Genomic DNA, 24,698 nt, shown 5'->3' with positions numbered 1-24,698 from the left:
CATATCACTTGCTACCAATAAAATTGGGTTGATGAGTGTTTTAAGGTAAAAATTGGCCGATGCAGACAAGACTCCATTATATGGACTTTACCAGGGCAGATAAGATGAGATAGATGGGACAGTTCTCTCTATAAAAAGAATAGTTCAAATGACATCATCTAAGTAACCATGCGATAATGTTTGAATAAAGAACAATGCTTTAAGATTGATTTCTGTGCTAGAGAAGAACACTCAATGATTCTACCATTGTGATGGTCAAAAGAGTACTCTGGCTAAAGTAATCAATATTTTGTTATCAATGACATTGCTGTTAACAACAAAAAGAAACTTCGGTTTAAGGAGACACCTGCATTTTCAGAAACAATATTAAATTAACAAATTACAGGTTCTAATTTCTTGTACTATTAAATACGTCAATTGTACTATCACTGTATTACCTTTGCATCATGCAGGGAGAAGAGACTTGATATCCTCATGTTACTAGTAATTACTGAAAAAGCTTTTATTTGCACTTAAACTTTCCCTCTGTGCTATTTTTTTTTTTTAAAAAAAATTCATACAAGACTGCAGGCAGTACATTTCATATCATATCAGGCTCTCATTATACCCGAAGTATTTTGTTAATGGAGTACATCTTACGTCACCTACTGCCACCTACTGGACATATGATGAACACTGTTTTACATTCCACTTTTCCAATGACAAAAATAATGAACTAAAACAATGGCTACTCAAGATCGGCTAATGACTGGAAAACTATTTTCAGCATCATTCAAAACTAATAGCATATTAGAGCTATTATAAATAATTAATGCTGTTACACTAACAAATAATTCATAGCTTAAAATGAAACACAGCTATCCCTACATCCACAACCAATAGCTGATTTTATTTCTCTCCAATGTCAGATACACAAATATTCTTTCTTTCAAAAATAGTCCTAAGAAGGAAATTCATTCTTTACTGTTGCAGAAATAAAGAAAAACAATAATCAAAATGTAAACATATTTACTTATTGTTCTTATTTCTATTCTGCCTTGATCAAAACATTTGGTGGCTTACACAAACCAGTTAAAACACCCATAGCACAACTTCTAAGAACAATAAAACTGTACCAAATATAAGAATGAAAATAATAAAAATAGTAGGTTCCAAGGGCATGATAAAATCAGGGGAAGGATCACTGGAACAATTCTATCTTTAGTAGCTTCCAAAATGTCAACTGGGAGGGGGTTAACCTGATCTCTACTGGAAAGCTGTTCCACAGTGTTGGTGCTGTCACAGAAAGGCAGAGCCCTCCCATTCTCAAAAATGTGTGATAAATAACAATCACTCTCTTTTTATCTGATCAGCCGGGCCAGTATTGGTGGGAGTAGGTGATCATACAGATATTGGGTACCAAATATTAAAGGGCTTTGTAAGTTGAAACTAGCATCTTAAATTGTATCTGGAAAACTATTGGCAAAACTGGTCTTATTTGCTGATGATACTGGAAGATAGGAAGTATACAGCCTGCTGCGTTTTAGACCAACTTTGGACCAACTTAAAGTAGTCTTTAAGGCCCAAGAGTGCATTATAGTCCTTCAATCCATCTGGATGGTGATAAGCTCTATTTAGGCCCTCCTGCTGCAGGTAGGGTCACAAATAGCATACTAGTTGGAGTATCAAAAACTGCTGCTGGGTCCAGTAAACCAGGAGGGATACATTACCACCATCCAAGTCCTGACAAAGGTCTTCTAAGAGAGTGGCAATTGTTGCCTCCATACCAAACCTGGAAGCAGTATCCTGAATGAAAAAGTTCAGGTGATTTCCTTCATCAAGAGAGCTGCAAACATATTCTGCTACCATCAGCTCATTAACTCCCCCCCCCCAAAATCATCAATAATCTTAGCATTGCAGACTATCAGGTTTTGATCAATAACATCTGAAAGGGAAATTCACTTGCTTTTTGAGTCTTTCAGCAATACCAAGTGATATTTGTTTTGCTAAGCAGGTTAGCTGTAAAGGTGTAGATTAAGCTAGACCAGGGGTGTCAAACTCGCAATGTCACGTGACATGTCGTGATGTATCATGACTTTTTTGCCATTGCCGGCAATGGGGTGGGCGTGGTTTTGCTATGATGCATCCTGCCCACAGGCCGGCATTTTGATACCCCTGAGCCAGACTAAATCAGTGAAATCTCTACTCTGTTTTTAAAAATCATAAGATCCGCTGGGTTCATTCTGCCCCATGAATCATAAATTGCCCATCAAGTCAATATGCAGAAAGCTAATGACATATGAGTGTTCTGAATAAAAGCTTTGGAGTACTGGACACTAAGTTTTTTCCCCACGAACTAAAGATTATGAGAATAATGTAAAGATATTAAAGTTAAGCAATGCCTGACACTTCCAAGAAAACAAAATATAATCAAGCCTGCTTAACTACTGGTGTGCAATACCTTTGAGTGCTGGCACATTGTTTTCAATCTGGCATGACAAGCTTTTGACTTTAATTGCTTGCCATACTTATTTAAAGGGAAATCACACAAGGCATCCCTATCTTTGAATCATTTTTATCCTCCCTAATGAAAAGTAAGAAAACAGGATTTAAATTAAAGAGCGGCAGGTTTTTTCTTCAATTTCAAGTGTTAAAAGGGGGGGGGGAGAGACAGGACAAGCTAACAATGTTATTATCTTAGTAATAAGAACAAGCACATTCTTCAAGCATCATTGGACTCATGCAATTAATATTAGGAGCTAAACATCAGAAAGCATCCAAGAAAACATTTGAAGAACAATCTGCTATCACATATTTGATACCAAAACAAACAATCCCTTCATTAGACTGGCAAATAAATTAAGATAGCTTTGTCTTGTTTGAGAAAAAATTATCTTCAAGAAAAATCTGACCAAAATTATTAAGAGTCTCTCATTAAAAGACTTGAAAAACACGGGGAAGAGTTATGCAAGAGATGAAACACATGCATCTTACAACATCCTCAACAGATGAACTTGTTCAAAGAACTCAGGTATGTAGACAGCCTTTCAAAAAAAAAATGTAGAATATTTTCATAACAATGCAAGTAACCATTTTTTCAAAGAAAACAATACATATGTGTCTTTCAACCCCTAGCCTGGGCTGCTTAGGTAATCAATCAATAAAATTAAATTCTACTACAGCTATAATTTTAATTTTGAATGTTTGTATTCTACAATCGAGTTCTTTCTATGCCATCATTAAGATACTGGAATTATTTCTAATCATATGTTTAAGTTATATTAGTACTACAATAGTGTATTCCAATGACATCTACATTAAAGTTGCTTAAGGGTTTCGAAAAACAGATCCACTCTCAATTCTTCCAGCAGACTTGCTAGCCATGCTACCTGGAAATTGTAAACTAAGTTACAGTACTTAAAAAGATATTTTTCCTTTATATAAATTTTTTACTGGGAGCTGCTCAGAGTCACTTAGAAAGGTTTCTGGCCATACAAATTGAATAAATAATAACAACTTTGGTTTATGAAAAATTGAATGCAGTGAATGAAACCAATGAAGTAAAAAAGGTAAGTGTTCATGTGAATGTTGATTGTCCTTTCCAAACAATGAGTCGGATAATGATACCTAGTTCTTTTCAAGCCTACTGAATCTGACTTGACATATATTAAATGGGAACAAAATAATGTCCACCAAAAAGTATTCTAAATCTAAATTACATGTCCAAGGTGTTGAAATATGACATTTAAACCAACAGTATTGAAAAGGTTATTTGTTTACCGCATGTCTACATGCACATTTGATATCAGCAAAAGAGATTATGTTCACAGAGAACAAAAATAGCAGCTTCATGATAAAGGATGAATAAAATAGTTCACTCTCAACTCACCTCTTTTACACTGTGGGCTATGCCCCATGTCAGAAAAACTCTTGACATGATTTGGAAAGCAGTCAAAACAACAGAGGAAGGAACAATCCCTGTAAAGACAATTTAGATTTAATACATTTTTGAGCTCCTAAACCAGGGGTGTCAAACTCGCAACATCACGTGATGTGTCACGACATATTGTTGACTTTTTTCCCATTGCTAGCAATGGGGTGTGCGCAGTTCCAGCATGACACATCTGGCCCATGGGCCGACAGTTAAACACCCCTGTCCTAAACTATCCACCTACCTCTTAATAGTAATCTGATTTGGAAAGAGACAGTTTTATGAAATTAATTTTAATGTTTTAATACTAAAATATTGGTAAATATTATTTTATTATTGTTTCAAAATTTCTTTCATGGGTGAATTTTGGATCAGAGATGAAGACACAAGGTTTGCTATAGCTTGATCTCAAAATATGCCAAACTATGATTTTCAAGTAATAAATCTGATAAACACATGACTAGTTTTCCTTCTGATTATCAGATGCCAGAGCTAAAACAACAGAAGACATTATGTTCCACATAACATACTTATATGAGATTCCTAGATGCTGGTGCCAAGCACAGAAGGAAACAATCACCCAGTAAGACAATTACAACAATGGTATTTTCAAATGACATTTTTTGTTGAACAGTAAACTCTTATTTATGCAACAGCACTTATCTCAGATAGAAAGGGACAATGTCATATCTGAATAAATGGCTAGTGAATATTCAACTGCTTATGACATACGAAGAAAAAATATATTTTTTCCCAGTAATTTTATTTCCATGACATCAATGATTGTTTAGGGACTATAATTAAAATCCAAACATTCCCACTGAAATGTCTGAATAGCACTAGCTAATTAATAACTCTGGAAGAGGAAATGAAAGATTTTTCATGTGTAAAATTCATGTATTTCTATAATGTAATTTAACACTAGTAAAGTGATATAAGTTCTCAGCTGTAAACATTTGTGCATACATAAAGCACTATTTCTAATTCAATTGTATTTCTCTCAATCAACATAATCAAATTTTGTTTTAGATTTTGTCACTGAGTTATTACATGCATAAATGTAGAAAGTTTGTCTTTATATAACAAATAATAATAATAACTATGCTAGGTGTTGCTCTTCCTGCACATCTGGTAACATGGGCTACAGGAGGTGCTATATAAATCTAACACATACATATACAAGATAGTGAGTGATCCAGTCTCCTCTGCCAGACCCAATTTTTTTTTCCCCACCTGAATGGTATGATTGCCTTATTAGAAACCAGGAAAGTGTTGACCCTGCTAAGGAACCCATCTTCAGTACAGGATAGGGAAAATGCATCTATGGCAGCAATCTCTTTGCTGGAGATTCCAGCAGTACCGGAGTCAGCAAGCCCACTTGTTCTGATAGACTCTGCAAATTCACAGGACCCCTCAACTATTTTCCCTGATCATAACAGACTCAGATATTTCAGCCCCTTGGCCTGAGCAGAGGTCCTTCATGAAGATCCAGCCCAGAACTACACAAATTTGAGACTGGCCAAAAGGCATGGGGGGAGGGGGGATCCAAGAAGACAGCAGATTGCTATCCAGTGAGTGTCAGTTGTGGACTAGGCAGAGATTCAGCATGGCTAATTAATGGCCATCCTTCTCTTTCGACAATGCTGGGGACAACTTAGTTAAAACTCAGCTCTTGCTTGTGACTATCCTGACCTTAACTCTTTCTCCTTTGGATTCCCCATCTGACTGGTCTCCATCCTTGTTGCCTGTTTGTCCCAGGACAATTATCTCTCTTCAGAGGTTCTGCAAAAAGACTTTTTCCACTTAATTGCAACAACATCTATTTCTAGCCTGGCAATTGAAATAGCATGTTCATTTGCTTTCTAGCAGCCAGGTCAACTATTAAAAAAAAAAGTGTGTTTGTGTTTTACTTTGACTTTCCTGTAAGGAGACCAGAAGAACAGAAAATTGGATCAAATTTTTAACTTGTAAGTAAATTGCTTCAAAATGTTGCATTTTATTTTGGCAAACCTTAATGTTTATATCTAACAGTTGTTCCATAAGCAGTATAAAACAGAAGTAGGCCAATTTTTATTATTAAATAATTAACACCATCTCTATACAAGTTGAAACAACTTTTGTTAGTCTGAACATGTAATTCTTACTTTTGAGAAAACAGATTTGCATATTCAAATGCATGTTTAAAACAGAAATAAGGAAAACCAAATGCTGAGAAACTGGATGTATATCATGCTATATACAGTTGCTATTCCTTAAGAATATGAGCAGAATTCCCTCCTTGCCTTCCAAAATAGAGATATTGAATATTTAATTAAAAAACTTACCTACTGCACAGTGCACGATCTAAAAAAAAGAGAAATAATTAAGACTAGGCTTCTCACATTTGTAATACGATTTTCTTTACTACAACAGCATCATGGATTATGACTAAGAACATTGTTCTTAAATAGTATCTCCACCAGTCATTGTTATCATAACATGTATCTCTTATCTGTTCAATAATTTTGTGCAATTTTCATCTCATCAATCACTATCAATTCCTCACCTATAATTCTGCTATGCTGAGAAATCACCTTTCAGAAAACTATCCTTAATGTTTGAGCGTCCCAGTGACTTAAAAGAGATAAAACTCATATCCTTGGGTATGTTCATGAGACAATGATCATTGTCAGTTCAGAACTTCTTCCATGAAATAAAGCAATCCCTCTTCTCTATGCATTATTGGAAAGAGAAGTGAGTCACAGGATGGCAGTTATATGAGCTGCTGCTGGGATATCAGAACCACCCTTAAAAAGAATTTAATTTTCCCTCCCTCCCTCCCTCCCTCCCTCTCCCTCTCTCTCTCTCTGTGTGTATATATATATATTCAGATTTGTTTTTGCTGACAAGATTTAAAGATTTAAGTGGAAGACTAGTATTTCGGACTCATATGTCCTCATCAGCTAGCCACACCCCTGAGGACTGATGAGGACAAATGAGCTGATGAGGACAAATGAGTCCGAAATAGCTATACTAGTGTCTCACTTAAATCTTTAACTCTTGTCAGCAAAAAGAAATCTGAATTTGTAATGTATCGTAGTATGTGTGTGTGTGTGTGTGTATATATATACACACATACACACACATATATCTATCTATCTATCTATCTATCTACATACATACATATCGTAAATGCCGGCGTATAAGGCGACTTCCGCGAGCGCTGAAATCAGTGCCAAAGACGGGGATCATCTTATACGCCGAGTCGTCTTATACGCCGGAAATACTGGTAGTTTCCGGCGTATAAGACGACATTCTAGGAATGCGGCCCGGCTATAAAGACGGGGATCGTCTTATACGCCAGGTCGCCTTGTACACCGGCATTTACGGTACATACATACATACATGTAGGTCTTTGGTTATTCGGGTTTTCTCCTGCGTCAAATTGGAAGTGTCTTGGTGACGTTTCGACGAAGTCCCATTCGTCATCTTCAGGCTGGTGTTTTCGGCTTCATGCTTTTAGGAGCACGAAGCCGAAAACACCAGCCTGAAGATAATGAATGGGACTTCGTCGAAACGTCAGCAAGACACTTCCAATTTGATGCGGGAGAAAACCCGAATAATCAAAGACCTACATACAAACACCCGTGAAAACCTTAGAAAATATATGTATGTATGTATGTATATGTATATGTGTGTATATATATATGTGTGTATATATATATATATATATATATATATATGTATATATCAGAATAAACCTTGCAAAAACATATGATGCATTTAAAAGGGATAGTAAGTAATTCAGCATTACAATATAGGAAGAAGTCAAAGTGCCTAGGGCAGTGATGGCAAATCTTTTGAGCTTGACGTGACAAAAAAAATCAGAAAATGCCTACCTTAACTCTGCTGGCATGTCACACATGCATCCTAGAGAAAAAAAGGCTTCTCCGGACCTCCTCTTTGGACTCTCCTCTCCTCTGGATTCTCATCTCTGGATGCTCTGAAAGTTGTGTGATTTTGGGACTCCTCGGAGTGATGTGAGTTTCAGAGGGTTTGCAGGTTTTTCCAGACCCTTTGAAAGTCATGTGGGATGGTTCTGAGGCCTCTGGAACCTCAGGAAATTGTATGAAAATGGGAATGTGCAATTTTTGAATGTCTCGGGCTGCACAAGAGCAAGGCCTTCTTGCACAACTTCCAGAGGGTTCCTGAAGTGTGGAATGTCACCAAAAATGGTATGCCATGCATGTCATCTGTGACATATATATCATAGATTTGCCATCACTGGCCTAAGATAAGAAGACTTTCCCTGTGATACACCTACCTCAAGCAAAGCTCCAGTCTGGAAGAATTTCAAAGGCTTTTCTATTGAATGATAGAGATTATGATAGCTACCCGTTGCAAGGTATGCTCTGACTAAACCAACTGCTATAACAAGCCACCTAGAAGAAAAAGAGACAGGAAAACATGGTGATGTTTTTCTTGAAATGCCAATATTCTCCATAATCATGCAACAGATACCATGAAATATTTCAGGAGTAATATAACCTTCTTAAAATAAGCAATTCAGCATTATATTCCACTGAGATAGAAATATACTTTACCAGTTTGGTTGCTGAAAAAAATGCAAATTATAGTCTAACAGCTGCAACTGCGAAGCTAAAAGTGGGATTCTTTTAAATATTTTAAACAGAAGTAAATAGCGTCTCTATTAACCGAAGATTAGGAATAAAACTGAATCTAAAGCCATTAGGTTTTGTTCAACTGATAATGATTCGCTCACTTCTCCAGTACAGAACTTGCATATGAAGCTTAACTATGTCATGCAATGTTGTATGAAGAGTAGAGTACAATATTAAATGTCTCCAAGGAAACAAAGTATGGGTGCACACCATCAAATAAATTGTGTACTACTACTACTTCTTTACTAGCTACTCTTTACAAAAATCCAATAGATCCAATGAGACTTACCAAGTAATTATATACACTTCAAAGGCTTATTTTCTTAGAAAGAAAGTTGGTGTTATGCATTTTTGGGTGTTGGTGTTATGCATGTCAGTCTTTTTGTAAAAAAAAAAAATTACCCGATAGGACCTGGAAACAAGGGTGAGCAGACATAGCATTAATGGGAACCCGACTGGGACTGATCTTCATTTAAAATTACTATTTAGCAATCTCATAATGAACCAACTTAGTCACACTCATGGGTGTTGTTCGTCCATCGATTTTGATGAGGACCTTGACATCTTGTAGATTATGGGCCATAACGATGTGTCCGTAGGTGGCTGATAAGACCGATGTTAGCATGGAATGTTCTACCACATACTGAACAAAGAAATGTAGACACTGTTACTTCATCATTTACAGCTCTGGCTTTGCGGAGTGCTCGCTTCTCTTGTGCCAAGATTGTCCTTCTGTGTTCATATGTCTGGCAACCCTGGTACACCAAGGTGCGCCATGTCGATCGATCATGCACCAGAAGTTCCCAAGAGATGGTGTTAATATCCAGGGACTTGAGAGGCTTTTAGCGTGTCTTGGTATCGCTTCTTTTGTCCCCCGTGCGATCGTTTTCCTTGAGACAGCTCACCATAGAAGAGCTGTTTAAGGATGTGATGATCTGGCATCCTTACAACATGGCCTGCCCAGCGCATCTGGGCTTTCATCAACAGAGTGTAAACTGATGATAAGCCTGGTCTGGAGAGGACATCTGTGTCTGGTATCTTATCTTGCCACTGGATCCTCAGAATTCTACGAAGGCAAGTCATGTGGAAGTAGTTCAGTTGCCTTACATGCCTCCTGTACACTGTCCAGGTCTCACTAGCATACATCAGGGTAGTTAGCACTGCTGCCTGGTAAACTTTAAGCTTAGTAGCAAGGCTTATTCCATGGCGGTCCCACACATTAGTCCGCAATCTGCCAAATGCAGAACTTGCCTTGGCAATTCTACAGTTGACCTCGTTGTCAATTGTCACTGCACGGGAGAGGGTACTACCAAGATACATAAACTGGTCCACTGCTTGCAGCTTTTGTCCCTTTACTGTGATGGTAGGCTCTTGATATTGGGCTTTTGGAACTGGCTGGTACATCACTTCAGTTTTCTTTGTGTTGATGAAGAGGCCAAAGTTGTCACAAGCGGCTGCGAATTTGTCCATGCTGGCTTGCATTTCCTGCTCCGATCCTGCATTAAGAGCACAGTCATCAGCAAAGAGGAGATCTCATAGCACAGCCTCCTTTACCTTGGTGACAGCCTGACATCTTCGCAGGTTGAACAATTTCCCATCGGTTTTGTACCTCAGATTAATTCCCACTGAGCTGTTCTGAAAGGCGTCTGACAGCATGGCTGAAAACATCATGCTGAACAGGGTTGGTGCCAGCACGCAGTCTTGCTTAACGCCATTAGTGACAGGGAAGGCCTCTGAGGCTCCACCATTACTCAGAACACGAGCCGCCATGCCATCATGGAACTGCCATACCATCAGAATAAATCTGTCAGGGCACCCAAACTTCGACATAATGCGCCATAATCCTTCACGACTGTGTCGAAAGCCTTGGTGAGATCCACAAAGGTGGTGTATAGTTCACGAGTCTGCTCCTGACATTTCTCCTGAAGCTGTTGAGCTGCAAAGATCACGTCCACCGTGCCACGCTCTTTGCAGAAACCACACTGTGTCTCAGGTAGTATACCCTGTTCCAGATGGTCAATCAGGTGATTTAGCAACACTCGTGCAAAGATCTTGCCTGCGACAGAGACAAGTGATATTCCTCTATAATTATCGCAGACTTGTCGATTTCCTTTCCTCTTGTAGAGATGCACGATGGACACGTCTTTCAGTTCCTGGGGAATGGAACCTTGTTTCCAGAAAGATCGGAACAACTGGGTAAGTTTTTCAACAAGCACAGCACCACCAGCCTTATAGACTCCCGCTGGGATTGCGTCAGATCCTGGCGCCTTACCACTGGAACACTGACTGATGGCCTGTGAGGTTTCAGCCTCCGATGGTAGGGCATCCAGACTATAGTTGATATCTACCTGGGATATCCTTTCAATCGCCTCATTATTGATGGTAGATGGGCAGTTCAGTGGAAATGCTCAGCCAACGCTGTAAAATCAGGGTCTTCTCAGTGATAAGAGTTGCACCACTCAAATCCAGTAAAGGAGAACTTCCTAAGGGCTGAGGTCCATACAGGGATCTCAGGGCTTCATAGAACTGTTTGACATCGCCTCTATCAGCAAACCTCTGGATTTCATCTGCTTTGGCACTCAACCAGGAGTCCTGCATCTTGCGGAGCTTGCTCTGTACAATCCTGCGAGTGTTTATAAAAGCATTTTTCTTTGCAGTTGACGATGGGTCATTCTGATGAGCACGGTAGAGATAGTGTTTTTCAGCAAGCAAGGCCTTAATCTCTTCATCGTTTTCATCAAACCAGTCCTGCTGCTTCCTATATGAAGGTCCAAGAACCTTAAGTGCAGAAGAGTGCAAGATGTCCCAGAAACATTCCCAGTCCTTCTCAGCATTTTCCTGTATTTGCAGCTCCAGGAGTTGATTGTCAAGATCTTTTACTAATGAAGCTACTACGTCTGGGTTTTCCAGTGTACTGACGTTGATCTTTTTCATCACAACTCTGTTTCCCTGTGGACGATTCTTTGGCTTGATGTGAATATTTAACTTGGAAATGATTGAGTCTATGATCAGTCCAGCAGTCAGCACTCGGCATAGCCTTAGTTACTCTTACATCTTGCATGTCTTTCCTCCGCACAATGACATAATCAATGAGATGCCAGTGCATCCAGGACATCTTTTTACGAATAGGCAGGTGAAAGATGGTATTAGTAATGACCAGGTACCTCTGGTGTAGGGCTGTCATGCCTCTCTAGGGCAGCTCGTACACCTTTGGTCCCCACCTGACACTCAGCTCTCACCTGCGCATGTTACAGCTACTAGGAGCCACAGGTGAGAGCTGAGTGTCAGATGGGGATCAAAGGTGTACGAGCTGCCCTAAAGAGGCATGACATGCCCTACACCAGAGGTACTACCCCTCCCTGACCACCCCATACACCCATAAATACACTCATGGGTATTTATGGCAATGAATGCATAAGGGAAAATCAGGAGGCACAATGTTATGCTGGCTTTAGATTTTTGCATCTCAGAACTTCAATTAAAATATAAGGCTTTAAAGCAGGGGTGTCAAACTGCCAGCCTGCGGGCCGGATGCGTCCTCCAGAAGCCGCACCCACCCCATTGCCGGCAATGGCAAAACTGTCCTGATATGTTGTGCAACGTCACGTGACATCACAAGTTTGACATGTCTGCTTTAAAGATATAAGGCTCCTGCCTTGAGCAGGGGCTTGACCAGAAGACCTCCGAGGTCCCTTTCAGCCTTATGATGCTATGTTTCTAAAAGCAGAATGTATTCAGCTGATATTAGAGATAACATTGCTAAAGAAAGCTTTTCTACCCAAATTAAAGTGTCACAAATTTGTTATTGAAACACATCTTTATCTTTAAGAAACATCCACTAATCCCTGGGAAATCAGAGAGTTCCAGAAGTTTAGAGTAGTTTTAGGATGGATGAAAATGATCTGCAACTTAACACAGACAAGACAGAAACTGTTGATGGGAAAATATATTTTAGCTGTTTATCCAGTTCTGAATGGAGTTGCACACTCTCTGAAAGTTCTAGATCATCATTTGAGGTCTTGTAGGAATTACAGGATTGTGAAAGCTGTGATAATGACTATATTTGTGGAATTAGGCTCACTAAGGTGCTTGCAGACATTTCCTATTTAATACCTTCTGGCCTACAGTTATAATCTGTCAGGAAGCTGGATGTCCTATATCAGGTTTTCTCACTATCACTCTGATTTTCCAAAAACTCCCACTTACTATTACCAAATTTATTTGCTGCCCATCTTGCAGTTCAAAGTGACTCTGAGTGGCTTAGCAACTTAATTTTATCGTGTATTAAATGCATGGATTAGTGATGCATCAGCATTGAGAAACAGCACTTATTTCTCACCACATGGAAATATATCCAGAGTAAATGATACTTTAGTTGGCATGCAATTCTATAATGACAGTGATCACTGAACAACCACTTGGCTGTTCTTTCTTTAGACAGCAATAAGATGACAAAAGAAAGTGATATGGTCCCAAAAATGGTTGCAAATGATGCTGATTATACTGAAATACAACTTGCTGACATTTAGAATGGACACGCGCCTTCAAAAATCAACCAATACACACACCTTATATATTCTGAATAAGTTCTTATCACATGTATGTTCAATCCTGGCACCTTAATGCTGTATGTACTATTGTAACACAAAAAATTGTAATGCGCCTCAAATATATCAGATTCCAATTATTGCTTTATTATTAGAGTCTAATAATTATTTGTACAGTGTAATTCTATAGGCAAATAGAAAGAAAAACATGGCACATAGATATCTTAAATTATTAAGAAAGTGGTTGTAAGGACCCACCCCACTTTGCATCTTAAGAAGACAGAACTCTTGGAATAGTTCTTCCAACAGGAATCCTTTATTAAGAGAAAATGGTTGCAGGCATGCTAGACAGGACTTGGGGTCCAAGCTCTCCCATTCAAGGTTTTAAGGGGTTCCCCAGTAGTCCCACCCAATCAACCCCCCTTCCCAGTGATAGTTTCAAGTATCACAATTCCACCCCGTTTCTTCTTTCTTCCGTCTGGATGGAGACTTCAGATAACTACATGAAAGGCAAATACTCTTCTTTGTTAATGCTAATGTTCTCTGGTGTTAACGCTTTGAGGTTACAATAGGTTACAATAAACACACATTCAGCATTCAGCTCTTTGAAGTCTACTGAAGGAAGTGAGGGCCATAAAGCCCTTTTGTTCTCCCCCTTCTCTCCCTCTTATGGCAGAATCCAAAGAAGGCAGAATTGGGAGTTTCTATATTTGATAATTAAAGATGAAATATGATTGGATTCTGACATCCGGCCCCTCTTAAAAATAAGAGAGATCCACCTGAAAGAAAACACAAGTATAAAATTTAGTCAGGCTTGTTAGGATACTCTGTGTGAAACTTCTTCAATAGCTTCGGGGCTCTGACATGACGTTTATGGACCCACTCATTTTGTGAGGGAGGGAGGTGTTTCCAGGCAACTAGGTACTGAGTTGCTCCATGATATCTCCTAGAGTCAAGGACTTCCTTTATTTCGAAGTGTTGTTCACCCTCCACCATGATTGGAGGTGGTGGGGGGGGGATTTTTGGCCGTAGAGGTGACTGATGCTCTCTTTTCAGCAAGCTGCAATGAAAAATTGGGTGTATTTGCCTGAGATTTTTGGGTAATTCTAATTCTACTGTTACTGGATTTATGATTCTTTTAATTGGAAAAGGTCCTATGTATTTTGGTCCAAGTTTTTTACAGGGCTGTAGGGACTTTAGGTATTTTGTAGATAAGTACACCATCTCTCCTATAATGAATGGTGTAGGCTCAACCCTTTTTTTATCGGCTTGTGTTTTGTAAGCCTGCCTAGCTTCATCTAGTGCTTTTCTGACTATTGGCCAGGTGTTTTGTAATTTTTCCATCCATTCTTTCAGCGAGGGGATCGTTGGTTCGTTTGGGGTTAATTCTGGCATGGGGTTGAAACTTTGACCGGTGGCTATTTGAAAAGGAGTGTAACCTGTGCTGGAGTGGACTGCATTATTGTAGGCAACTTCTGCAAAGGGGAGTAAGTCCGCCCACTCGGTCTGCTGGAAACTAAGAAAACATCTTAAATATTGCTTAAGTACTGAGTTCATTTTTTCAGCCCCCCCATTTCCTTGAGGGTGGTGGCTAGATGTCAGTCCCTGAGTGGTTCCTAAGAGGGATAAAAATTCCTTCCAAAATGCAGACGTAAATTGCACCCCCGTCAGAGATGATGCGTTGGGGTGCCCCATGCAATCTGTAAATGTGTTGGATGAAAAGTTTTGCTAAGGCTTTTGCAGTGGGAATCTTTTGGCAAGGGATAAAGTGCACCTGTTTGGAAAACAAGTCCGTGACCGTCCAGACCACAGTATTCCCATTGCTTTCTGGCAATTCCACTATAAAATCCATGGCTATTTCTCTCCAGGGGGCTGAGGGACTTGCCACTGTTTGCAATAGTCCTGGCACTTTCCCTTGCAACCTCTTTGCCGTGGCACATTTTGGACAACTGGCTATATAACTTTCAATGTCCTTTTTCATGGATGGCCACCAAAATTGCCGTTTAATTAAATGTAAAGTTTTTACAAATCCAAAATGCCCTGCTGATTTTGTGTCATGGCAAAGGTGCATGAAAGTTACTCTTTGAGTTGTTGGTATATATAACTTTTCCCCTATCCAAGGCAACCCGTCTCTCATTGTGCACACATTTTTGTTTTTCTGGAACCAATCATCTGTTTCCAAACTTTTTCTGAATTCAATTCCAGTTTGGCTGTCCAGTTGTGGTTTTAATTTGGCTTGGGTTCTTGTGGTTACTGGTGCTGCCAGTTGTGACTCTGCCATTATTGGTCTAGAGTCTGTGGTTCGTGCGCTGTTATATTGGGGCATGCGAGATAGTGCATCTGCCAGGAAGTTCTTTCTTCCTGGTAAATGTTTGAGCTTAAATTGGAATTGGTGAAAATGCTGGGACCAGCGGGCTTGTTTGGGATTGAGTTTCCTGGAAGTTTTCAGGGCTTCCAAATTTTTGTGATCAGTCCACACCTGGAAGGGGATTTTGTTGCCTTCCAGGAACTGTCGCCATGTGAGTAATGCCCAACGTATCCCATAAGCCTCCTTCTCCCATACGGGCCAGCGCTGTTCTGTTTCCGTGAGTTTCTTGGATGTATATGCACAGGGTTGCAATACTGCATCATCATTTTCTTGTAATAGCACAGCCCCCACTGCCACATCACTTGCATCTGCCTGTATTATGAAGGGCTTGTCCATGTCTGGGTGCCTTAGTACTGGTTCGGCAGAAAAAAGTCTCTTTAGTCTCTCAAACGCTGCTTGGCACTCCATTGTCCATGTTAGTGGCTGGCTAGGTTTTACTGAGGATGTTCCCTTCGTTTTTAGTAAGTTAGTGAGGGGCAAGGCTATCTGTGCAAATGAGGGGATGAATTGGCGGTAAAATTTGCAAAGCCCAGGAAACTTTGTAGTTGCTTTCTTGTGCGGGGTGGTGCCCATTCTAATACTGCTCTGACCTTCTCTGGGTCCATTTCAATGCCCTGTGGGGATATGCGATAGCCTAGGTAGTCTATCCTTTCCTGGTGGAATTCGCATTTTCGAGAGTTTGGCATATAGGTGAGCGGCTCGCAGCTTCTTTAAAACCGCTCTGACAAGTTTGACGTGTTCTTCTTTTGTTTCGGTAAAGATAAGAATGTCGTCCAAGTAAACAAGGACCCCCTTAAACAGGTGCTCCCTTAGAACGTCATTGATTAATTGCATAAAGACTGCAGGGCCCCCTTGTAATCCAAATGGCAAGACTTTGAATTGATAGCACCCCATGGGGCAGTTAAATGCAGTCTTCCATTCGTCCCCTTCCTTGATTCTCACTCGATAGTAAGCTTCCCTTAAGTCTAGTTTAGAAAAAATTTTCCCTTTCGATAGGTGTGACAGCATGTCTTTCATGAGGGGCAGCGGGTATAGGTTGCTTTCACTGATTGTGTTCAGGGCCCTATAATCCACGCATAAACGTAAAGAGCCATCCTTCTTCTCTCTAAAAAGGACCGGGGCAGCCACTTTAGGCTTAGCTGGTTCAATGAAACCTCTCTCCAGGTTTTTTTTTATAAATCTTTCCATTTCCTCCTTCTCCTTTGGGCTCATGGAGTATAATCTGGGTTTCGGGAGTTTTGCCCCAGGCTTGAATTCAATGGTACAGTCTGTGGGTCGGTGGGGGGGAAGCTCATTCGCCCTCTCCTCACTGAAGACTTCAGCAAGGTCCCTATATTCCTCTGGTATTTCTGTTAATCTTTTTTCCTCTCCTATGGATGCTTTTTCTATTCTTGATTCTGGTAGCCTCTCTTGGGGTTTTAAGTCCATAGGGTCCCCCTTCGGGAATTTGATTTCTGTCGTCCTCCAATTTACCCAGGGGTTCCATTTTTTCAACCATTCCATCCCTAGAATCATTGGGCATTCCATACCTGGGGTCACCACAAACGTTAAGTCCTCTTCATGGTTGCCCAGGGAGAGGTGTATTGGCAGAGTGGCTAGGGTAGCTGGCACCCCCCCTGCTATGGATCCATCTAGCTGGCCAAATGAGATTGGTTGTTCCAGTCTCCTGGATGGGATGCCCAGATTCCCCACTAGTGTTGGGCTAATGAGGCAGCGGGTGCAGCCAGAGTCTATTAAGGCTTTCACCTTCACAGCTTCGGGCATGGGGGGGATTAATATAGTCACTGTTTTGAAGATGGGTGTGATGCGTCCACTTACCAGGGGTTCGCCTTCCGAGCTGTCATCTGAGGCATCCACCGTCCCTGTGGTGTAGGCTGGAGTTCTTTCCCCTTGGTGAGCAGAGGTGGGGTTTTCTGCAATTTCCATCATTTTCATGGCTGTTTCTTTTGGCTTAGCTGAATACCCTCTGGGTTTGTTGATTGGGGATCTGTCTGGGTTGTGCTGGGGGGCCTTTGAGCGGCATTCTACAGCTCGATGCCCTTCTCTTCCGCACTTGAAACACCCCATCTGCTTCTTGGCTGTATCCGATGATTTCACCGGTTGGTGTGTCAGCTCAGGCGGGGGGCGGCTCCATTGTTTTCCTCGGCGATGCCTCTTCAATATGTCGATCTCTGCTTCCTCTGCCAAGACGTACCATTCCTCAAGTCGATGTGGGTCTCCTCGGGGCAGGCAAGCATCATATAGATCATAGTTTAGTCCGTCTTTGAAACGGCCAAGGAGGATGTCTTCTGGCCAATTCAGTTTGCTGGCAATGGCTCGGAATTCTTGTGTATACTCAGCCACTGGGCGTTTGCCCTGCCTCATCGTTGTTATTCTTTCACGGGCTTTGCGATCAGCCAGGGGGTCTTCAAATCGTCTTCTCAAGAGGACATGAAACGGTTGAAGTTACTGAGTTCTGGGGCATTGGAGTCATGCAGGTTCACCACCCAATCTGCAGCTGGTCCATCCAGGGCAGATTGCACGATCCGGATGCGGGCTTTGTCGCTGGGGATGTCCTGCCCATATTCCTCCATGTAGCTGAGGACTTGGGTTAGGAAAAACCCCAAGCGTGTTGGCTCCCCTTTGAATTTCACCTCCAACGGTGGACGTCTTGGAATGGATCGGTGCCTCCATTGTGGGTGGTAGTGTCTTCCGTCCAGATTTCCATCTGTGGTCCGGTAGGGGGTGGGAGCTCCTGGATCAGTAAATGTCCCTGGGGTTGCAGGTTCCACGTCCCCCTCGGTGTCTCTCCCTTTGTGGCTCCAGGAACTGGGGCGGGCGTAGGGCTCAGGAATCTCCTCTCCTAGGGAGCTGAGAGTTCTCTTCATCAGGTCAATAGCTCTCTCTAGGATCCAGTCTGAGTACGGCATACAGCTTCCTCCCTCTTCACTTGCGTGCAGGGATTTCTCCATCTCCTGCTTCCATTCTGGTTGCTTGGTCCCCCGTCTCAGGGTCACTTTTCTTGATTCCTTTCCCCACTCGCTTTTCTTTCCAACGCCCATCGACCAGCGAGGCTTGTGGTCCTGTGTCTCCACCACTTCTTCTTCTGAGAAATCTGGCCTCTCGGATCCCAACATCTGGCAAGGTTCCAACTGGGTCAGCGGCTCTCTTTCCAGGGAGTTTTCTCCCTCTCTTGCTTCGTTGTCTGACATGGTAAATTTTTGCAAAATCCCCCGGCAAGGGTCTACCTTCCAGGTGGATTAATTTTGCAAGTCCTGTCTAATGTAAGGACCCACCCCACTTTGCATCTTAAGAAGACAGAACTCTTGGAATAGTTCTTCCAACAGGAATCCTTTATTAAGAGAAAATGGTTGCAGGCATGCTAGACAGGACTTGGGGTCCAAGCTCTCCCATTCAAGGTTTTAAGGGGTTCCCCAGTAGTCCCACCCAATCAACCCCCCTTCCAGTGATAGTTTCAAGTATCACAATTCCACCCCGTTTCTTCTTTCTTCCGTCTGGATGGAGACTTCAGATAACTACATGAAAGGCAAATACTCTTCTTTGTTAATGCTAATGTTCTCTGGTGTTAACGCTTTGAGGTTACAATAGGTTACAATAAACACACATTCAGCATTCAGCTCTTTGAAGTCTACTGAAGGAAGTGAGGGCCATAAAGCCCTTTTGTTCTCCCCCTTCTCTCCCTCTTATGGCAGAATCCAAAGAAGGCAGAATTGGGAGTTTCTATATTTGATAATTAAAGATGAAATATGATTGGATTCTGACATCGTGGTGATGAAATAGCCCCAATCAATTTAAGGAGTTAAAGAAAAAGTTATTCCCCAGATAATCCAAAACATTGTCAGAATTTCTTTGGAGAAATGCCAAATGCTCAAGGTTAATCAGCACCATACTATATTATAGATTTCAAATGCTTTTTAAAAAAAAAATCAAGAGCACTACTTACAATTATTTTCAGCTTTGTTACTGTAAAATCCTTCTAATCCCTCTACTTTTTCCCACCAACCAAAGGTATGTTTTACCTGTGATGTTTCCATCTCTAAGAGCTGAATCTAATATTTCTAATTAGAATTGCTTAAGGTTTGCCACAGGTACAAGCTAAATGACCGCAGCATTTTCCAGAGCCAGCCTAATCTGAACGCTTCAACCTCCGTAATCGCCACCAGGCACTAAATTGACATTCCAAGCCTTGAACAAATTACCATCTTAAAAACATTATGATACATGGCAACGGTCTTTGGAGAAGCAAAGGCTCGCATATTATACAACGACCTCTGACTTTTTACTTCTAAAATAGTTCTTATTAAATCACCCAGCTGGGGTCCTCGGTATTGAGCCCCGGTCGTCGGAAAGGATGCCAGGCGCGCGCTTCTCTGCCTCTCCAACGTTTGCCCGGGGAAAGGGAAAGGCACGTTCAAAGGAGCAAAGGTCATTTACACTCAGGAGAAAGAAGGGAGAGAAGCCAGGGGAGGCAGAGGGGCGCCGGGTTTCCCTGAGAAGAAGCGGCCAAATCCGGCCCAACATACGCCCTCCTTCCGCGCACCGAAGCCGAGCCCACCCTCCAGCCAAGAGTGCGCCGGCGCTCGCTCACCCAGCTGTCATGACCACGTTGTAAATGACTAGATAGGCCGTTGCTAAGGCGCCGGGGCCTTTCCACCGCCGGCCGCCGGCCTGCTGGGGCTGCGGGCTCCTGCTCCCGGAGCCGCTCTCTGGCCGGCGGCCGCTCCCGCTGCAACTCCCGGAGGTCGCCATGGCGCCGCTTCAACTGCTTCCCTGCGCCGGGGAGGGGAAGAGCGCGAGCCAAGCGCGCGGGGCGGGGCTTGAGCGAGGCGGCTACCCAGGAGGGCCTCGCCTTCCGCGGCGTCACGCGGCTCGCCCGGGGAGGTAGGAGAGAGAACAAGGCCCGCCTGGTCGGGGAAGGGGAGCAGCCGTTGGGGCTGCTAGCTGTGGCCGGAGGCGGAGCGGGTGCATCGGGAGCTTGCAAGAAAAGCGCCGCGTAGCCAGCAAACCGCAGCAGCAGCTGTAAATCCTTGACGTGCATTTTGGCTGATTCAGCAAATCGTATTCTTCACTCTGGCTTGACTCGGATTCATTCCTTTTTTACGATCTTTCCGGCGTCTGTCATCGGGCCGTATCTAGTGGACCAATAAATAACAGAGTTGGAAGGGACCTTGGAGGGCTTCTAGTCCAGCCCCCTGTTCAGGCAGGAAATCCTATACCATTTCAGACAAATGGTTGTCCAATCTCTTCTTGAAAGTTTCTAATGTTGGAGCATCCACAACTTCTGGAGGCAAGTCTCACCAGATCCGAGATAAAAAAAAGAAATAAGGCTTTATTTATGGACGTATTTGTTTATTAAATTTATATGCGGTCCATCTCTGTTCGCAAAGTGACTCTGAGTGGCTTACAATTGCAGTCGTAAATATTAAAATACTAAAAACATTTGTAGTAGACTTTGCCCCTCTTCCAGGTCTCCCTGATAAGGAACAAACAACGTGGCTCAACCTATTTGCTGCAAGGCTGTTACCGGTATGAATGGACTGGTTTCTCCTGGGTGAGATCCAGAGGTGCTGAGAGTTGATGAAGCTGTAGTGCCTCCAGCAGCATAGCTTCTCTTCCCAGGTTCCCTGTCTTTGATCTTCAGGGACTTGGTTTTTGGGAATCAAGCTTCAGAGGGCCCTAGATCAAGTGAATTGTCTGGATCCTTTTCAGTCAGGATACAGACCCAGATTTGGGATGGAAACAACATTGGCCATATTTTTGGATGATCTCTGGCATAGGCGGGATGGTTGTGCATTCATCCTTGTCCTTCTTGACCTCTCAGCAGCTTTCAGTGCCATCGAATGTGAATTGGCTCAGAGACTTGGGGGGCGGGTAGCATGGTGTGCTGGTTTGCCTCCTTTATTGTGGTCAATTCCAGAAAATGGCAGTTGGGGAGGAGAGGCCCACCCTGGGCCACCAGGGTTCCCTTCCCTTTCTTATTGAACATTTACATGAGGCTGCTTGGTGAGCTTGTCCTTCATGAAGTATCATGAGTCTGCTGATTAATCTCTGCCCCAGTGAATTAAATGAACCATAAATGTCTTATCCCAATGTCTGGAGACTGTGATGGTGGACAAAGGCTTCAGCTGAAACCTGGCAAGAATGAATGGGCCTACTGTCTGATTTATCTGAGAGGGCTGACATCCAGACAGATCCAGTGCACAATTTGGAGGTCCTAGTCCCACAACTCCTACTCAAAGAACAAATGGCAGTTGTGGCCTTGCACCACTTTGTATTGTGCACCAGTTGTGTCTTTTCCTGAGTCAGTTGTGCTCACAATCACTTATGCCCTGGTCATTTTCAGATTGGACTACTGTAATGCACTTTACTTGGGGCTGCCCTTGAAGAGTATCCAGAAGCTTCAGCCAGTGCAGAATACAGTGGCCTGGGAAATCATGTGTGCTCCCAGAAAAGGAAATACTACCCCTCTGCTCCACAAGCTGCAGTGGCTGCCAGTCTGCTTCTGGGCCCAATTTGAGGTGCTGATTTTAACCTTTAAAGTCCTTCATGGCTTGGGAGCAGGTTATCTGAGGGACTGCCTCTCCACGACTACATCAGCCTTTATAATGCCTTGGTAAGGCTACACTTGGACTACTGCATCCAGTTTTGGTCATGACGATGTAAAAAAGATTTGAGACTCTAGAAAGAGTAGAGAGAAGAGTAACAAAGATGATCGGGGGACTGGAGACTAAAACATATAAGGAACAGTTGCTGGAATTGGGTATGTCTAGTTCAGTGGTTCTTAACCTTTTTATACCGGCGACCCCGGTCATAAGGACACGGCGCGCATGTGTGGCAGCGCCCCTATGCGCAGTGCGCATGCGCGATGGCGCCAGCTAAAAAAATGGCGGATCGCGTTGTTTGGCGACCCCCGTAAAATGGTCGTTCGACCCCAAATGGGGTCGCAACCCACAGGTTGAAACCCGCTGGTCTAGTTTAATGAAGAGAAGGACGAGGGGGGACATGATAGCAGTGTTTCAATATCTCAGGGGTTGCCACAAAGAAGAGGGTGTCAAGCTATTTTCCAAGACACCTGAAGGCAGGACAAGAAGCAACGGTTGGAAACTAAGCAAGGAGAGAAGCAACCTAGAACTTAGGAGAAACTTCCTGACAGTTAGAACAATCAACCAGTGGACAACCTGCCTCCAGAAGCGGTGAATGCTCCAACACTGGAGATTTTTAAGAAGAGACTGGACAGCCATTTATCCAAAATGGTATAGGGTTTCCTGCCTGAGCAGGAGGTTGGACTAGATGACCTCCAAGGTCCCTTCCAACTTTACTATTATTATTTAATTATTTAAAAAATGAAAATTCTAAAAGGGTTTGAAAAAGGGAAGCTTTTGGTTACCTAAATATAATTTATTATGAGAAAATTATAAGCGATAGAGACATTTTGAATATTGATGGGAAATGAAAAATTTTAAAAAGTGAGAAAAACAGGATATTGATTGAAAAAATGGATTCTAAGTGCAAATGCAATTGACGTATATTTTGGCTAGAAAAGATATAAATTGATACTATCAATATTACATATAATACCAGAAAAATGTGATGAAGATGTCCATATTTAATTGTATATGTATTAACAGTAACAAGAATTGCATTTGCCCAATATGGAAAAATGCATACTACCGGAAGAAGAGGGGACCAAGGAAGCACTGGATGGTGTAAGATAAGATAGATAAGATAAGTTAAGATAAGATAAGATAACCTTTATTGTCATTTTTATACTGTGGGCACAATGGCACACATCAAAAATGAAATTTAGTTGCCTGCTCTCAAAGTGAAACACATACATGACATACACCTAAACATACTATGAACATATGTATAGATCCACATCCCTACATATACATAGCAAATAAATATTAAATATTGTCCATTTTGAATATATAACGGAAGGAGGAAGCTTGAGAGTTCATAAGGTTAATGCTTTATGGAATGAAACTCCTCCCAGAAGGTAACAAGGAAACAGGTGTGAAGAGGATGTGTAGTGTCCCAGATAATCTTACGGACCCTGCTCAAGCAACACTTCTGTGCTATGTCCTGGATGGGAGGGAGGGAACTGCCAATGATCTTTTTGGCCACTCTCTGCACCGCCTTCCTGTCTGAAGCAGTGATGCCTCCAAACCAGACCGTAATGCTGTATGACAGGATGCTAATATGTACCACTGAATTACTAATAGATCCAGACAACACATTGCTTATTAAGTACTTATGATTGTAAAATTAGAAAATTAATAAAATATTTATTAAAAAAATAGAAGGACTACTAGTGGAAAAGTCAGGCCTCCGACTTTTTCTCAGCTTGTTGTCCTAATAGCTAATGTCAAATCACGTTTCTTGTGGGAAATGTTGACACTAAATACATACCCCTCACAATTCTTTGTTCACTCTGGTGCATGAATAGAAATATCAAGCACTTGAGCATTTTATCTTCCAAAGAGGACATCTTTCCCGAAATTACGCATTAAGAACTGCTGGAACTTAACAGAAGCTTTCATAATTTCCCAAAACTTTAGATTGCACGGAAATACTCTCCGAACTAAGCTGCTGTGAAGATGTTTTGGGTGAGATTTTGTCATTATTTGTTTATACTCCCCCTTAAAGTTTTAAGAAGTTTAAAATGATCTGATCCAAGGCAGAATGATTGGCCCAAAGTCACCCAGCCAGCTTTCATACCCAAGGTGGGACTAAAACTCACCATCTCCTGGTTGCTGAATGGACTTTTGATTTGTATTTCATATATGTTCAAAAAGAGGGATGTGCAGTTATAGTTTAAATCTGGGAATTCCAGTTTTGAGCAGAGGAAAGGTATCCATGGAGTAGGAATCAATTTAAGTCTCTGTGCATGTATATGTGTGCATGGAAATTCAAACTGCATTATAACTTGCAATAAAAATTTAACTTTGCATAAGAATGCCCATAGATGGCTAATTTAACCATAATTTATTCAGCTTGCCTTCAATTCAGAATATGCACAGCAGTGACTGCTCTGAATTATCATATCAGTTTGCAATACAGCATATCTCCTGAAAATAACTTTTCTCTCTTCCCCCACTTAGCACAATCCAGAGGGATACTGTGTAGGAAGAGAGAGAACTACACAAGCAGTTCTGTGCTTTTTGAAGACAGAACTGTTTATGGAGTCAGCATATTGCCCAACAATATGG

At 41.8% G+C, this 24,698-nt stretch overlaps 1 protein-coding gene across 1 annotated transcript; it reads right to left on the bottom strand.

The window, feature by feature from the left end:
* Window positions 1-20: 20 nt before the first annotated feature.
* Window positions 21-20,697, bottom strand: LOC120317502 (very-long-chain (3R)-3-hydroxyacyl-CoA dehydratase 2-like). The gene is made up of 5 exons (XM_039364154.1): window positions 20,075-20,697; window positions 8,214-8,331; window positions 6,235-6,253; window positions 3,869-3,957; window positions 21-3,023 (listed from the first exon to the last, which is right to left on the bottom strand). The coding sequence occupies exons 1-5, from the start codon at window positions 20,233-20,235 to the stop codon at window positions 2,970-2,972; spliced, it is 441 nt and encodes a 146-aa protein (XP_039220088.1). The 5' UTR covers window positions 20,236-20,697; the 3' UTR covers window positions 21-2,969.
* Window positions 20,698-24,698: the final 4,001 nt, after the last annotated feature.

This window comes from Crotalus tigris, unplaced genomic scaffold (assembly GCF_016545835.1).
Source record: "Crotalus tigris isolate CLP2741 ecotype Arizona unplaced genomic scaffold, ASM1654583v1 scf7180000019678.143050, whole genome shotgun sequence".
NCBI lineage: Eukaryota > Metazoa > Chordata > Lepidosauria > Squamata > Viperidae > Crotalus > Crotalus tigris.
This window is presented reverse-complemented; position numbering and strand designations above follow the sequence as displayed.

Coding starts and splice junctions, on each gene's coding strand:
- LOC120317502 (XM_039364154.1), bottom strand. CDS start 20,235: ATGGCGACCTCCGGGAGTTGCAGCGGGAGCGGCCGCCGGCCAGAGAGC. Junction 8,332..20,074: donor AACGTGGTCATGACAGCTGG/GTGAGCGAGCGC, acceptor TTTTTCTTCTAG/GTGGCTTGTTATAGCAGTTG. Junction 3,024..3,868: donor TAGCCCACAGTGTAAAAGAG/GTGAGTTGAGAG, acceptor TTTTTTTGAAAG/GCTGTCTACATACCTGAGTT.